The sequence below is a fragment of the Lonchura striata genome, chromosome 1, assembly GCF_046129695.1.
Source record: "Lonchura striata isolate bLonStr1 chromosome 1, bLonStr1.mat, whole genome shotgun sequence".
In the NCBI taxonomy this organism is placed as follows: domain Eukaryota; kingdom Metazoa; phylum Chordata; class Aves; order Passeriformes; family Estrildidae; genus Lonchura; species Lonchura striata.
In genome coordinates, this window is record NC_134603.1 from 111746336 (window position 1) to 111763228 (window position 16893).

Below are 16893 nucleotides of genomic sequence, written 5' to 3' on the forward strand. Positions count from 1 at the left end.
CCCTCTGTACTTCTCAGATTCCCCAAAATGAAGGTTTGCTGCTGCTCTTCTGCAGAAGATCACCCCAAACATGTCGAGATTAGTACCCATTTATTCCTAATTTCTTGTTTTTTTTCCTGTACCAGGCAAGGTCAGAGACACTCTTCTGGTATGTTGTGTCACAAGACTTCCTTCTTTGAAAACAGCCCACTGCTTTCAAGATCGTGTAATTATGTGTGTGTGGGGGACACTCTTGCAATGTGATCATTTAAGGTCTCTGAAGGGTCAGCAGAGGGCACTCAGTCAAATTCCCTGAAAATTTTGAATATACCAAACTCAGCAGAACAATCTACCAGACTTATTTATCACATCTACTTCAAATAATTATCACCTAGGCAGACATACCATCCTTCAAGTGATTTCAATATATGCTGTGACTGAGATGCTGTACAAACTTTCAGTGACTCCTTGTCAATAACAACAGAGACATTTAAAAGTTTCATGTATATTTCCTTATCTAATCAGTCAAATTATGGTTTATGGTTCAACTGAAACTGTAATTTCATTTGGCTTTGTTCCTTGTAAAGGTATATGAGACATTGTTTACCTTAGAATACAATACTCCAGGACCTGGTTTATACAACAGATTTTTGTAATGCTTCCCACCATTAATTCAAATATTCTTATTTGAATCTTCCTAAGTGTCATTGTGAGCCTTCCTGTTAACCATGCACCTGCTTATCCTACTCTTTAAAAGTATGACATAGTATGGCCATGCCTGATGATGAACAAGATGCTGAAAAACAAAGTGCTGTTTGAGAATGAGAGGTTGGTGCAGGAAAGACTCATTACAACCAGCACTTGGGAGGTGAGAGAATCATGGAATGGTTTGTGTTGAAATGGACCTTAAAGATCATCTAGTTTCAAACACCCTGCCAGGAGCAGGGACAACTTCCACTAGACCAGGCTGCTCAGAGCTCCATCCAACCTGGCCTTGAATAGTGCCAGGGATGGGACATCCACAGCTTCTCTGGGCAACCTCTTCTGGCCTTGAATAGTGCCAGGGATGGGACATCCACAGCTTCTCTGGGCAACCTCTTCTGGCCTTGAATAGTGCCAGGGATGGGACATCCACAGCTTCTCTGGGCAACCTCTTCTGGTAAAGATTTCTTTCGTCTAACCTAAATTTCCCTTCTTACAGTTTTTCCCCATTACTCCTTGTCCTGTCACTGCAGTTCCCGATGAAGAACCCCTCTCTGGTTTCCCTGTAGGCCCCCTCCAGATACTGGAAGGTTGCTATGAGGTCTCTACACAACCTTCTCTTCTCCAGGCTCAACAGCCCCAACTTTCTCAGCCTGTCTTCCTAGGGCAGGTGCTTCAGTCCTCTTACCAATTTGTGGCCTCCTGGACTTGCCCCAACAGTTGCATGTTCTTCCTGCGTCAGGGGCACCAGAGTCGGATGCAGGATCACAGAATGTTGGATGCAGACCCACAGGGGTCTCACAAGAGCAGAATACAGGGACAGAATCACCTCCCTCCACCTGCTGGCCATGCTCCTTTAATGCAGCCCAGGATTTGTTTGGCTTTCTGGGCTGCCAGCCTACACTACTGGCTCATGTTGAGTTTCTGGTCAGCCAACACCCTTAAGTCCTTCTCCACAAGTCTGCTGTCAATCATGTCTCAGCCCAGCTTGTAGGTGTGCCTGGGATCAAACCCAGGTCTCCAATTTAGAGACAAGAATGTCGTGCAGGACAGTGTCTAATGCTTTGCACAAGCCCAGGTAGACAACATCCACAGCTTTGCCCCTATCCACCAGTGCTGTAGAGATACAGCACTGTGTTTCTGTGAGATGTGCACATAGAAGTGCATTTTCCTGGAATTTGAGTAGAAACATGTGCCCAAGACTCTTCTCTAATAATACCTCTCCTCAACTGAGCAAAAGCTTCACGCAAGCACACTGCTGTAGTTCCCACAAAAAAGTAAGCCACCGTCTGCCCTGGTAAACCAAGGTCTGGAGTTGGCCATAATCTTCAGCCACCTTACAAAGTCCACCACATCTGAACCACTGACTTGTCAAACATTCATTAGTCTCACATTGTTTTATTGTGTCTATTGTGTGTATGTGTGGTCTAAAACGTCTGTAAATTAAAAAAAAAAAAAATCAGCCATTGAGCTTTGGACACAGTTTTATTTTGGAAATCCCCCTCCTTTTTATTTTTTTAATTACCTTCAGCCACATTTTGGATGATCCCATATGAATGGTTTACCAGAAGTACATTGCTTTGCCACACAGTGATTACAATTTTTCTTGTAGCCCTGGCCCTGCTGGCAGACATGGCCAAACTCTTGTGTACACAAGAGGGGTGGGATTCTGCCAAAAAATGAACTCTTATCTTACCATGGGAATTGGAGAAAAACTTACTTCCGTTTCCACCTTCAAGTATTTATGAGAGAATTTACAGCCCTGGTTTATATTCATCCACCTTAAGGTGAGCACCACAAAGTAAAGTGCTGCTCACACCTCCTGCACACGTTCCACTTCCAAAGAAATACCTCCTAAACCTTGACCTCCAATAATGACTGTAATAAAGAAATGTCAGTTTTGAGATAGTCCAGGTTAAAAAGCTTTCCAAATAGTTTGTTAGGAAATAGAACAACAGCCAAATTAACCAGAGAGCCTGGCTCTTCTACTGGTTTTTGCATGAAGGCAGCCATGGCTTACCGCTGGCTGAGGGTTAATAACCAGGGCAAATAAATCAGACTTCATTAATTTTCCATCATCTATGAAGATCTAAGGAGACCTGATGTACTTAGAAATGCAAGGTTCCTGGCTGGCATGTCTACAGACCTATTACAGATGCTGGGTCCCAGTTTCCCAGGCAACTGGATTTGTCCCATCCTACCACGACTGCCACCAGAGAGCTCCCTAGGTGCAAAACTCATGGTGGCAGGGAGGGAAGGCACTCAGAGCACTCTGCCCTCTCCCCAACATATACGGCTCCCCTCTTTTACAGGAAGACTTGAGAGCGCATTGAGGGGAGAGGCAAAGGCTTTAGCCCTCTTGGGACATGGCTGCTAGATGGAGTGAGCTAGAATGACAGGGAACAGAGCAAATGGCTCTTGGCCTCTTCTGAAAGACAGTAACTCTTCTGATTCAAAGAAGGCACAAACCCAACGCCAGTGGCATTTCCATCCACAAGTCTATTTTACACTTGACACAGCACAGATCTGCCAGTCATGACAGACCTGACAGATTCTGATACAGATGCTCACAGAAATGTGTCCTTAGGTTTTCTGCACATGCCACAACCGTGACTCACCTTCTGTCTGACGGAGACAACCTGGCAAGCCCAGAGCAAGCGATATCACCAGCATGATGCATACGTTTATAGGCATCATTATATTTCTTAATTAGGATTCCAACCGAAGAATTTCAAAGGAGGAAAAAAAAAGTAGTGGGCAGGGGAATGAATCCGATGCCTTAAAAATGATGATTCGTGACACATTCACCAAATTGACACCTGAACACAGAGTAATGACTGATGCAAAATTTAGCAGATACCAGTGGTTTGGTTGATCACATCACATCAATGGGAATAAGCATCATCCAGAGCTGTAGAAAAAATGTGTCTTGAGAAACTCCCTTTTACCAAACATTAAAGCAATTGTCAACTTGAGTGGGGATGAAAGATGTGTTGAACATGAACACTCCAAGTGAAAGCAGATTGCCTGTTGAACTGTCCCAAAATTAGTTTGACCTACACAAAGCAGGAATTGTGATCAAAACTCTATGCTGGGTAAAGGTTTAAAGGAAAGCGCCACAACCTTACAGTGACTAACATGTCAGGAATGGGTAAGTGAAAATTCTAGATGTCAGATACAAATGGCAAGTTAAAAGGTGTATGTGACTGATAGAGGAAGCTAAAAGAATTAATGAAAATCTCCACAGCCTTACAGGTAGCAGTGGGCACAGAACCATTTCAAAAGACAGGAAGTCAGGAACAACAGAGCAGAAATAACCTTCAGCATCTAACTCTAATTACTTTTCTATTTTGGTATAGGTCCTTTCATGGAAAAATATTGATGTACAAGCCCCTTCCACAGCCACTATGTTTAATTTGTGTACTTTCAGCATTCCCCAAACTGAGAAAGCTCCACAGCCACAGAGTGTGAAGAGGAGGAGTGGCTGATAAGCCTCTGGCCCTGATTTTCACCATACTGACTCAGAGCTGACCAGCTCCCTCCGAAGCTGCCACTGCCACATACCACCACCAGGAAAGATGTGACCAACTTGATTTTGGAAGTCAGCAGACGAGCAGTGAGCAGGGGTTAGCAGTTCGGTAGCTGATGTGTTCAGAGGCCAGTGGGGACTGGGGATACTGTCCTGAGACAGGCTGGAGAGGGGAAGCATGGCACCATGACCCCTTCAGGCTATCTGGAAGGAACCATCACTCCTTCTTCTCCGCTGGGACCTGCACCAGCTGGGGTGCAGCAGTGTGCAGCAGCATGAGCCCACAGACTGTCATGGTGAGGCCGACCCACCACAGAGGCGTCCACGTCTCCCCGAAGAGCAATTTTCCTAGGATAGCCTGAAGGAAAAGAGAGACACAAAGCTTTGCTGGGCTGAGCTGCCCCAAGGCCTCTTGTGCTGCCACAGCTGTGAGGACTTCTGGGAGAGACAGCTCTAGAAAAAACCTGTCTGAGGAAACTCCTTCTTGGATGACCAACAGGAATGGCTGCTGAAGGTGGTGCTGGAGATGACCAAATCCACCAGCAGCCTGGAAGCACAGCCATATTGTGGTTCCAAAGCAGGATATGACAGATGCATATGTGCTTTGCTGCCTTCCCAGCACTTCTCAGGAGCCAAATTTCCCACTGACTGGGTATTTATTATTGTCAATTATTGGACACCATCATGAGCTGTCTGCCAGCTGGGGCACAGAAACAAGGTGGACTGCTGCCAAGAGGGAAAAGCAATTGAAAAAAACCTGTAGGTCAAAGACTCTATTGCTGTCACTAGAGGTGATGCATCTTCAGACCCAGCTAGGGTGACTGGCTTATCCCAACTAAGGTGCTGCAAAGGAAAAGCAAAATGAAGCAAAGCTCCCAGCTCCAGCTCCCACTGACAATTAGAAAACTTTGGTAAACTGTGTTCCTCTTGCACCACCCAGGAAAGTTCCACCACCCGTGCCGTGAACAACTACCAGAGCAGCTGAGGCCTGACAATAATTTCATATCTGCCTGTAACTCTGCCTTTGTGGTCAGCGATGCTGGTTGCACTGAGAGATGAACTACAAGAAGCATGGGCATTCCCACGTCACTGTGCTCCTCAGGCTTCAGTGTCTGGGGAAGGGGTCTACTCACCGAGGAGATGAAGTTGGAAGCTGTCGTTGTCACCGAGGCAGCAGCCGAGGAGGAGGAGAGTCGTAAGGCTTTTGTGAAGACTGCCCACATCACTGCATTGCACACAAACACCAGCCCAACACAGATGAGGCGAAGCAACACTGGCAGCTGTGGGACATAATGGAAAACTGTGTATTTTCAGCCCCCACTATTCAACCTCTATAATTCATGGGCACTTTGGAGCCCAACCTAATGGTGTGGGCTTTTAAAACTGAATTACAGCTCATATTACATGAAGATGAATATATTAAGTCACAGAAGGAAATGAAAATGAAGAAACAGCCCTGGACAGACTGTGAGCCTGCCATGTCCTGCTGCAAGCCCAGCCTCACACTACAAGCTGAGAAATGCTGGGATAACGTGCAGCAGCTGCCATGCCAGAAGCCAACCTGCAGAGAGCTCTCCAGTTCACAATGTGGTGCCACATGCAATGCCCATAAATGCCCTTCACTTAACACTTGATGTATGGAACAGGGTCAAATTCAGTCTGACAAACACCAGACATGTACATGCTGGCATTGTGTGTGCTCCAGAACCCAACTGTTGTGAATGTAAGCCAAGACCTGGGTGGTCCCAAAGCACTCGTCCTACTGCTGCAGTGAGGGTAGAGCAGGATCTCTGGGGTGAAAGAAAGAGCTGAGTGGCCTCATGCCTTGTTTTGCACATTCACTGAAGAGTAGGGAAGTTTACTGACAGGGTCTCTGCTCTAGCATTTAGTAGCAATAAAACCAATTCTGAATTCAAGGACCTCAAGAAATCTCTCTCTCCTTAGACAACCTGACCAGATGCATAACTGCCTCAGTCTGAGAAAAGGGCACAGTTGCACCTAAAAAGCCAGCACCAATCACAGTGCCTCCCACCCCTTCCTAATTTCAGCAGCTGAGGCCATCTCCCCAGCCCTGGGTACCATACAGCTCATGTGAAGACACCAAAGGATATCACAGGCAGGCAGATCACAACTCTCACAAACAGTGACAAGTAAAAGCAAGGCTTTGTCTAAGCTCATAGCAATCACAGATTCACAGCCTGCCACCTTTCAGTCCATGGTGGGATCCATCTTGAGGCAGACAGAAATGCAGGTTTGAAGTCAGCAAGTACAGCTCAGAGGTGGCACCTGCCCTGTGGGAATGGCTGCAGTATCCAGTGTCCTCCTGCCAGCAGTGTCCTCCTGTAAGCCACCGAAATCAACGGTGTCCACCGTGTCATGATCCCATTCAGAAGAAGAAATTACTAACTGCAAACAGTGGGGGAGCCCACAGTTTTCTGAAGCAAGTGATACAGCAAGTACAAAGTTTAAAAGGAAAACAATGCAACATAAATCCATGCTTGATGGTTGGCACAAGCTCTCCAAGGCTAATCCCACTCCAGTGAGGGATGGTGCAGGTGTGTGGCCTCATTTTGCTCCACTTATGTGAAAGGTCTCCAACTTATGCAATTGATCAGGGCAATAGTAAAGATTCAGAATGATTCCCACCAGTGAATCGCTTTGCTTTTCCACTGACTCCCTGGCAAACCCTGTGTGGATGGGTAAGAAGGGCAACTGTCCAGCTACTACTGCTCCTCTGAGGAAGAAAACTTCTGCTGTGTTATAGCTCACCATAGGATGGAGTTTGCTTCCCAGTTTCACTCTCTGCCTGTATGATCTGGCAGTTTTACTTTCCTCAGGGAGTTATGTACATCCACATACTTCTAGTGAGTAAGCAGACTTGGGAGTAGGGATGAGAGGGGAAAACAATTCTTTGTGCTTCACCTAACTCCACTGTATTTCTGGATCAGAAAGAGACCATGCTGCTGCAGTAAAAAAAAAAGCCTTAAGAAATCTTGTTACTGCCATCAACCATTAACCCAAGGGTGTAGAGAGATGGAGCCTAGGTTCCTCTCCAAGGTTCTTTACGATATGACAAAAGGCAACCAGGCAAGTATGGAACAAATGAAATCCATTATGAGGAAAAGCAAAGGTGACCAAGCACTGGAAGAGAGATCATGGGCTCTCTGACTTTCTAAGTATTTAAAACTTAACTGGAGAAGATCATGTGTAAGCAAAGGTTGGATTAGAGACCTCCAGGGATCTTGCAGACTTGAACTAGTCTGAGACTAACAGTGGTGAAGCAAAGCTGGTTCCCACTATCACAGCAACTATGCCACCTTCAAAAGTGACCAGAACCCATGGCTTCTTCTGATCTCCTAATGCAGAGCCAGGGAAATCAGCTGCAGATGGCACATGCCCAGAAGGAAGGTTTATCAGAGAAAGGTCCAGTTTCTCTGTACCCAGGGCAGCAGAGTGGTCATTGCAATGGCCACAGACAGAGACAGGAACATCCCCACACGTTCCCCACAAGGAAGGAGGGAGATAAATTCCTCCCCTGCTAAGAGCTCAGCTGAGCCACCCCAATGAGTCAAGGATTACTGTTCTGATTGCATTTCTAAGCAAAGATTACTTTCAGTGTACACTTCAGATAATCTAGAATCACTCCTGAAGTGGCAGAAGTAATTTTAGATGAAGATTGGCAGGGGAGCAGAGAAAGCAAAGAAACGCTTTTGTTCAAGTGCAATGACCCATCCTGGTCAGGCTGCTCTCAGGCTGGGCCACCACAACACATCCTTGTGGCCAGGAAATCCATCCTTGTAGTGCCATGGTGTAAAGTATCAATGCACTTTTTGCTGGCATGTTCCATGCTACACAACTGATGGCTGCTATTCAATTTATTTTGGGATTTCTGTAGCTCTTCCTCCAACACAAAACCCCTCGAATCTCTGTCATCTCATGGCTGCTCTGCAGAAGGGATCTCGGGAGTTCACCCGGTCCAACCTCATCACTCCAGCAGATTGCCCAGGTCCATATCTGGACCGTATATGAGTATCTCCAAGGATGTAGAATCTGCCACATCCCCAGGCAACATGGGCCAGTGCCTGGCCACCCTCACAGTGAAAAGGTGTTTCTGGATGTTCAGAGGAAACTGCCTCTTTCAGCACATCCCTTTGCCTCTGGTCCTGTTACTGGGCACCACTGGAATGAACCTGGCTCCATCCTTTGTGCACCCTCACTGCAGGTATTTCTACACATTGAAAAGATCCCCCGAACCTTCTCTTCTCCAAGACAAACAGTCCCAGCTCTTTCAGCCTCTCCTCACAAATTGATGTTCTGATCCCTTCATCACCTTTATGAGCCTTTGCTGGACTTTCCAGCAGCTCCATCTCTTTTTTTGCAGTGGAGAGCTCAGAACTGAATCAAAAAATCCAGGTGTGCCCTCACTGGGGCTGAGTAGACAGGAGGGATAATCTCTGTGGACCTGGCAACACTTCACAGCAATGACATGATACTTTGTCACAGCACATTAAAAAAAAAAAAGGGAAAAAAAAAAAAAAAAAAAGGAAACACCAACCTCCCAACCCCTCCCCCACCCTGTCCCCAAAGAAATGGGCAATATTTTTATAAATTTCGATACAGAAAAATACTCAGAAAAGATCTGTCAGCATTTTCAGTAATTCCATGCTCTGCCATTCTCTCAGTACAGAGCACAGTTTGGGGTTTTCTGGGCAGAGCGAAGAGTATCAAGATTTTTTTTTTATTTCTCCTTTCCGAGGTGTCAGAAAGGATCAACAGGATTGGCAGGTGCTGAGTTTTTGTCTTTTTAACCCTCTGTAATAATCACACAGGTCAATTTCTTTTTTATTTTTTTTTTTCCCCTGGTGGAAGGCTGGATTTGTTTCAGATGTAGTTTCCCTTGTGGGTTCCCTTTTGGATTTCAAATCGAAATGTACATTTGCCGTGTGAGTAACAACCTATACCTAAATGAATCTCCTCGAAGTGCTACAGGTATGCTGCCTTCCTCCTGTCGCCACTCCACCACAACCTGGTGCCCATCTCCCCCTCTGCGGTGGCAGAGGTCACTCCTGGAGGTAAGGACACCACCTCTGAGGTGAAGGGCCAGCAGTCCCACGCAGTCTCAAGCCCGTGGGGGTTTGTGAAACGCGACCGAGATAAAGATCATCGCCAACGAACACCCGAAGAGAAGCACCGAGGAAATCAAGGGCTGCACCTCTGCTCGGGGCCCAGCAGAGTAGAACAAAAGGGAGAAGGCCACTGCTATGAGCAAACAGTGGACTGAGAACAAGCATTTGATGCTCAGTCATACTAACGTTCTGCTTTAAAGTAACACTGACGTGGAAGGACTGGAAATGAGCTCCCAGAGCTGGGCTTGGTTCGGGGCATTCCCGCGCCACGCTCGCTCCCCTCACACGCGGCCGCCCCGCAGCGCTCCCCGCCGCTTGCGTCGGCACCGCGCATTAGTCAGCCCGGCGAGGCCGGGCTCCCCCGGGGTGAGTCACGGCTCCGCCCTCCGAGGCCGCCCCCCTTTCCCTGCAAATCCCGGGCAGCGCCCGAGGAAGAGCCAGCCCGCTCCTTCCCCTGCACCGCCACGATGAGCAGCGCAAGCGCCGGCGCCGAGTGCCGCCTGCGGGGCGGCCGCTCGGGGCTCCCAGACCCGCCCGCTCCTTCCTTACCAGGCCGCCGGCCGCCTCCCCGCCCGGGCCCAGCGCCAGCTTCGCCGCGGCGGCCGCCGCCGCGCCCAGGCCCCCCGCGGCCGCCGCCGCCGCCGCGGCCCGCATGGCCCGGCCCGGCCCGGCCCGGCCCGGCCCCGCGCAGCGCCGGCACCGCCCCGCGGCGGGCGGGCCCGCCCGGCAGCGGCGAGCCTGGGGCCCGTGGGCCGTGCTCGCGCGTGTGCGAGGGCTTTGTACACACACGGAGCACGGAGCCGGCGTGGCCACATACCGGACAGAAAATGGCCAGAAGCCTCTGCCGACAGGAAAGAAATAATTGTAACCCTAGAACATGGCAGTCACAAATAAAAGCACCCTTGACGAATCCCTCTTGGCCTGTGTGCTCCTCATCCATGCTAGTTCTGACCTCTACTCTCACCCCAACACCTCTTCCCTTTACGGTTAGCTTTTTATTTCTCTATTTCACCTCACAGCTCCAGTGGAAACAAATCTGCAGCTTAAAACAGGTAAGGTGATGGAAATTCTTCTTTCCCTCAGCCAAATAATGTAGAAAGGCATTAGGTATATTCTACCCTTTTCTAGACACATCCTTCCTCTTTATTCCCTTTTGTGCCAGCACTTGTGGTCAAAACTAGTCTCGTATGAATTAGGCAGAGAAAAGATAGGATAAGTGGCAGTAAAAAAAAATCCAGTTTGACATTGCTATAGAAATCAACATTTTGTATTTCAATAATAAACATTTCAGTAATTTGCAATAAATCTTTTAAGTGCTATTAAGTGAACTTATTCTGTACTCCTAGAAAATATTCTGCATATTTTCAAATCTTCCTTCCTAACATTTTTCACTTCTTTGATAAGAAAATGGTTGCAAAACCCTCGGAATTTCCTACATTGCTAAGATAAAACTCTAAGTCTATACTAACAGGAAAAAAAGGTTTGAAAGGCATTTTATTTAAAAAAAAAAGAAAGAACAGAAACAAAAATGTATTTATAATACTATTTACAAGACTTACTAAATTCACATTTATGCTTTATTGAACAAAGTTTAATATGAAAATCATTCTATGTTTAACCAAAGAAACAAACACATTGTGCTTCTTGAATTTTGGCTCTGATGGAAAATGTAGCATTTCAGAAGTGGTAGGAACCTGAATAAAAGCACAAAAGGAGACAAAAATCCAGGTGTGTTCCCAGGGAGAAAGCTTTTCCTCCTGTCAAGTTACAGAAGTTTCAAGGAAGTATCTACCCAGCATCTATACAAAATCAGGTTTTTAAATTGAAAAAAATTACAAAAAGGTGTTAAAATTTCACAGAAAGCTGCCCACATAGCTGGAATAACAATCTTCACTTAGAGTTATTACCAGCAAAAAACCTACAAACTAGAATACTTAATTATTCCAGAACCACAGCAAAAGTGAAATTTGACAACTGACTTTTGCTTATTCTGTACACTTTAAAAGTATGGCTCTGCAGTTTTGTTTGGGTCATTACAATTGATCATAATTTCTACAAATATTACATTTTTTTGATTCTTTCAAAAAAGCATTTTCGACTCGTAGTTTTTCAGTCTCCTGTAAAACAGAGAAAAAACATGGGTATATTAAAGAAATTATCCTCACTTTTTGGTTTTGGTATTTTTACACAAGCAGTATCTAGAGCTGTTCAAGTGTTTTATAAACTATGTACTTGAGAAAATAAGGAGATCATTGGGGCTTTGAGGAGATGCACACGAGCCATGACGTACTCAGCTGCATAAAATCAAAGGCCATCTCTGTTCCTCTCCAACAGAAGAGCAGGAATTATAGTTTTCATTCTCAAAGCTTAGCTCTTTGGTATGTCAGGCTATTACTCCATCTGTAACCTACTCTGCAACTTACCTCTGTAAGTTTAGCAAAATCTTTCTTCAGTTTCACAAGATACTGAATCTTCTGGTTTAGGTTTTGATGACCAAGTAATTTGCCATTCTCCTCAGCAAGCAAAGCAACTTGCTTCCTCAGCAATTTTATTTCCTGTAATAGTAAATACATTGTGTACCTCTTAGCAGTAGCCTCTCCTTCTCTTTTCAGAAGCAATAGCTTCTTAAAGCTGTTAACATACTAACATTTAAGTTTGTTTTAACATATGATGCAAGAGTTGTTTCACTCAGGAAATACATATTTGTCTTATGTCTCCTTAGACATTATGTTAGATACCTCTAAAGGGCAAAAAAGGAGCACCATTTGATTTGTACTACTAGGTGATTTCTGTACCCAGACTTTCACTCGTGCAACAAACATCACAAATAAAACTAAACTACAAAACAAACCAGTTGCACTTCTGCTAAATAAGATTCTACTGTGAAGATGACAAAAAAAAATATGTAACCTTTTCAACCCTGTCTTTTTCTTCATATGCTTCCTCCAGTTTTGATCTAATTTCTTCTTTCTCATTAAATGTTCTGAGCTCCAAAGTCCTTGTTCGTTCCATCTCCAGAGTAATTTCATGACAGGCATTCTCTTGGATTCTGAGGATATTTTTGGTCTCTTCTAATCTGCCAATATAAAAAAATCATAAAACATTAAAAACCAACATAAATATCATACAATTGAAGTACTAAGCCTGTCTTGGACATGGAGGGAGGCTCCTTTAAAAGCATTATTTTGAGATACTGTATTTCCCTTAGAATTTAGCTAAAGAAAGGATAAAAATTCATTCTGCTTCACAGTTCTTTGATACTATCAACTAGGCAGAATTTTGGAGCTGCTCTTCTCCTTGGGAACTGTGCTGTTTGCAATCCAGGATATACAACTCCACTCATGATTGAAAACAGAAGCTTCACCTGTAAGAACACTTTGAATTAATTCACCTAAGGAATGTCAATTTTACAGCTAAACTCAGCTGCTCTACAGGTTCCCTCTATAAAATGCTTGTTTGTCTGTGGCTTTTCCCCCCTGACAGCCTCGTTGCTCAGAAACATCTGAGCAGTTCTGATGGTCTGAACCTGCTTGGTTGGCCTGGTAACAGAATGAGTACCACTTTGGATAGAATTATAACATTTTCAGCAAATAAGGTCACAGGATATTAAACTGTACCATCAAACTTAGCAGCCTGTCTACTGTTTTCTACGAACTTGAGTAATTTTGCAAATAAATTCAAATATTGCGTGCATGAAATTTTTGTCATCAGTTTTGTTTTACTGAAGCGTGGTGTTTAAGACCTGCTCTGTGAACAGTATTCACTTGCTGCATTTGTCAAGACATTTTCTTGATGAGAAAAGAATGTTTTCCCTCATTGTATGCTTGTATGACACATTGTAGCACTGCTATGAAATGTCTTTTGGAGACCAGACAGGAAAGCAAAATCAGTGCATCAAATAGCAAAATAATCCCTCATTTCTAGACTAGGGTTTCTGGAAAATTTAATGCAAATTACTTTTGAAATGACCATGTGCATAAGAACTATCTTCCTCCTTAAAAGAAGTAACTTACATAGAAAGCATTCCATCAAATGAAAATAACTCATATATTAGGAGATTCAGCCACAATGAATCCTGAAGCAATACAGATTAGGAAAAGAACAGCAGGACAAACATTTTCAAAATAATTTTTATCTACTGATTCAGTATTTTCTTTCTTCGCTATTACCCAACTGAGGTACAAAACACTTGAATTTTGAGGACTGCTTGCCCAATAGTGCCAACACAATTTAGAAATCTGCTAATAATTTTTTTTTTTCATTTTTCAAGCCGAACCACAGAAATTTCAACAAATAGCATAAAAATAAAATAATTACATTATATTTAAAATTATAAAATATTTGCAACATTAATAAAGAAATGAACAGTATATTCAATTTAATTTTAAAAGGAATGAGATTACAATTCACTGCATATAAATAATTTTAAACAATTAAAAACATCCCTTCCAATTTACGTTTTTATGGTTCTACCATTAAAGTATTGTCCTGATATAATGCTATGTAGTAATAGGTGCTACTACCACCTACTGATGAGAAAGAGTAAGAATTCAAGGTATCTTGCAGAAGGGTAAACACTTCCAAATTATGCCTTTTGTTATTTCCAATCTTGGACTTTTATTGCTTAAAATGGATCTTTTTTTCCTGTCATTAATTAGTTTAATACTAGTTTCCAGTTCAAGGAACAATAGTTAAACTTACTCTGCTTTGATTTTCAGCATTTCTTCCACTGCTTTATTCTGTAAAAGTTAAAAAAAAAAAATAGATGCAGTATTAATGTTTAACATATATATATATATATATATATGTGGGTATGTGCATATATATGTTTAAAAATATCTGTCACTTAATTGATACTACATATCTCATTCCAGATCATCCTACTACCTAGTAGTTTACATCTCTAATATTCACTTTATCTCTTTGCTGTAGGCACTTATTTCCCATATCATGCCAGCATAGCTGACTCACAGCAGTGTCTCTCTGCCCACACACATACAACAGAGCTCTAACAGGGAGTTCTTCTGTCTGGGACATCCATGGAAACCTTTGCTGTGACATTAACTTCCCTTTGACAGAGCCCTGCCATTAGCAAGTGACACAATCTTCACTTTCCAATTCTGGGGATGAATCAGATTTAGCAATCTGAATCTGTTTTTGCTAATTGTGCAATCTGACACCCAGGCCACTGGTGTTAGGCCAAGAAAGAAATCCTAAGAGCTAAGTCTCAGGCTGTGCCTGTTAGAATTCACTAGAAATTGGTGTTTGTTTTGCTGCCATGCAAACCAAACCAACAACAAAAAAATCACATTAATACTTCACAGAAGGTCAACAGCAACTGACATGAGAAGGACAATATACCTTGGCAAGTCGCTCTTCAGCAATCTCTTCCTCTTTCTCTTTAAGGTACTGAACATCAGGATGTTTCTGATCACTAGGAAATTCAAGAATGAGAAAAAAAATCTTTCTCACTAACAGAGGAAACCAGTTGTAAAAACATGTTATCCAGATTAAACCAGTAAATATGTGCAGTTGTTTTCACATATGTTCATACTCAAAATACTGAACATCATAAAAAAACTCTGGAAGGGTTTAAACTTCTAAACACATTTCTTTCAGAGTATAGAGAAATTAATGTTTTAATGGAAACAATTACAAATGCAATAAATATGCAACCATTTGTTAGAGAGCTGTGCTGGTTTTGGCTGGGGTAGAATTAATCATCTTCACAGCAGCCATTATAAGGTTGTGTTTTGGATTTTTGCTGAACACAGGGTTGATAATGTAGAGATCTGTTTCTTATTGCTGAGCAGGGCTTGCACACAGCCAAGGCTTTTTCTGCCTTCCATACTGCCACACTGGCTGGGAAGCTGGGGTTTTGTGGGAGGCTGGGAGGAGACACAGCCAGGACAGGAGACCCAAACTGGCCAAAGGGACATCTCAGACCATGTGGCGTCATGCTCAGTGTATAATAAAGGGTGAGGGGGAAAGGAGGAAGAAGGGAGAGTTGGAGTGATGGTGTTTGTCTTCCCAAGTCACTGTGGTGTGTGATGGAGCCCTGCTCTCCTGGAGATGGCTGAACACCTGCCTGGTCATGGGAAACAGTGAATTAATCCCTTGGTTTGCTTTGCTTGTGTGTGTGCATGACTTTCGCTTTCCCTATTAAACTGCTTTTATCTCAACCCACAAGTTTTCTGGGTTTTGCTCTTCTGATTCTCTCCCTGATCTCATTGGTGGGGAATGAGTGAGTGGCTGTGTGGGGGGTTAAACCACAAGAGCGGCTTTGGGATTGAGGTACATATTTTATTAGTACACAGTGTTCATGTGTATGGAGACTGCAGAAGGACTTCCTACAAGATCACTGCTCAGTGATCTTAAGAAGTTAAAAGCTTCAAGTTAAGAAGGTAAAAGCTTCTTATATTCAAAAGACTTCACTAATTTTTATTTTGGTAGTTTTTAATCAACATGACATTGGATGGAAATAAGAAAACACATACAATTAAAGTAACTCACAAATCAGCTTCGTCCGTGTAGTGTGTCATACAGGAAAAAATTGGTTAAGAGCTTTATAATTGCATTTTATATTACAATAAAATCACTGTTTTCAGTAACTTAAAATCTTGTGAACAGATCAGGTAGGTTACTGAACAATGATGCTGTTTCTAAGGCTTTCTGCTTAGTTTGCAACAGACATTTGAAGCTGTGTTGTGAATTGAAATGGAAATCAAAGTCAAACAACAGCAGTTACAGTGCCATGGAACACTGGATACTGTGGCTTTGTTTTTCACAGTTCATGTAAGTTTTCTAGACCAAATTTTTCCACAAAAAAAACATTACTTTTATGTTCCTCAGTTTTTGGAATCCTGACTTGGGACTTCAGGATGTAATTTGGATATGTGCTAAGAATTCCCTGCTCCTTTTAGCTGATAGGAGTTTTAATAGAACAAAGGCTAACTGTATATTGGAGGCTTTAAAATTTCATTTATGTCTCTATTGAAACTTGTGTTACATTTATTTGGACATTCCTTATCTACTGGATCCATAACTACACAAGTGACACGGCAATATATAATACCCGAGAATTACTATGCATATAATGATTTTACATTATTTCCATTCACTTTATAAAACTTTGTTGCATTCAAGAGCTTGTGATTTAAGGGGCATAAAGTTTACAAGCCAGTAAATAATCTTCATATAAAAGTTTGAGTCAATATCTAAATAGGTGAACAATGTACGACTACGCTTCAAATAAAACCTGTAAACCTTATCTTAATTATTTCAAGTTAAGAGAGATTTTTGTGGTTTATTTTACTTCACCTGTTCTTGCTTGGTCTCTGAGCTTCTACAAGGCTCTGTAAACTCCTGTTGTTCTCCATCAATATCTGCATTTCCAGACGCAAGTTCTCCAACTCATTTAATTGTTCCTAAGCAAGTGAAATTCAAAACATTTTATTTGAAGACCAAATTGCAATTCCTGTTATCATTTCTAGTTGAATGTGTTTTTGAGTAAAATAGAAGACAAAATATTTCTCAGAAAATAGGCAGAGTTCTCTG

The 16893-nt window shown here is 43.1% G+C and overlaps 2 protein-coding genes across 2 annotated transcripts in view; both read right to left on the reverse strand.

Annotated features, from left to right (window-relative positions):
• Window positions 1-4390, reverse strand: part of TGM4 (transglutaminase 4) — a 25920-nt gene extending 21530 nt beyond the window's left edge. The window contains exon 1 of the mRNA XM_031503904.2: window positions 4246-4390. Coding sequence (XP_031359764.2) covers window positions 4246-4390 — 145 coding nt within the window. The remainder of the gene's footprint in view (window positions 1-4245) is intronic.
• TMEM42 (transmembrane protein 42) lies at window positions 2148-9990 on the reverse strand. The gene is made up of 3 exons (XM_031503723.2): window positions 9886-9990; window positions 5344-5490; window positions 2148-4568 (listed from the first exon to the last, which is right to left on the reverse strand). The coding sequence occupies exons 1-3, from the start codon at window positions 9988-9990 to the stop codon at window positions 4428-4430; spliced, it is 393 nt and encodes a 130-aa protein (XP_031359583.2). The 3' UTR covers window positions 2148-4427.
• Window positions 9991-16893: the final 6903 nt, after the last annotated feature.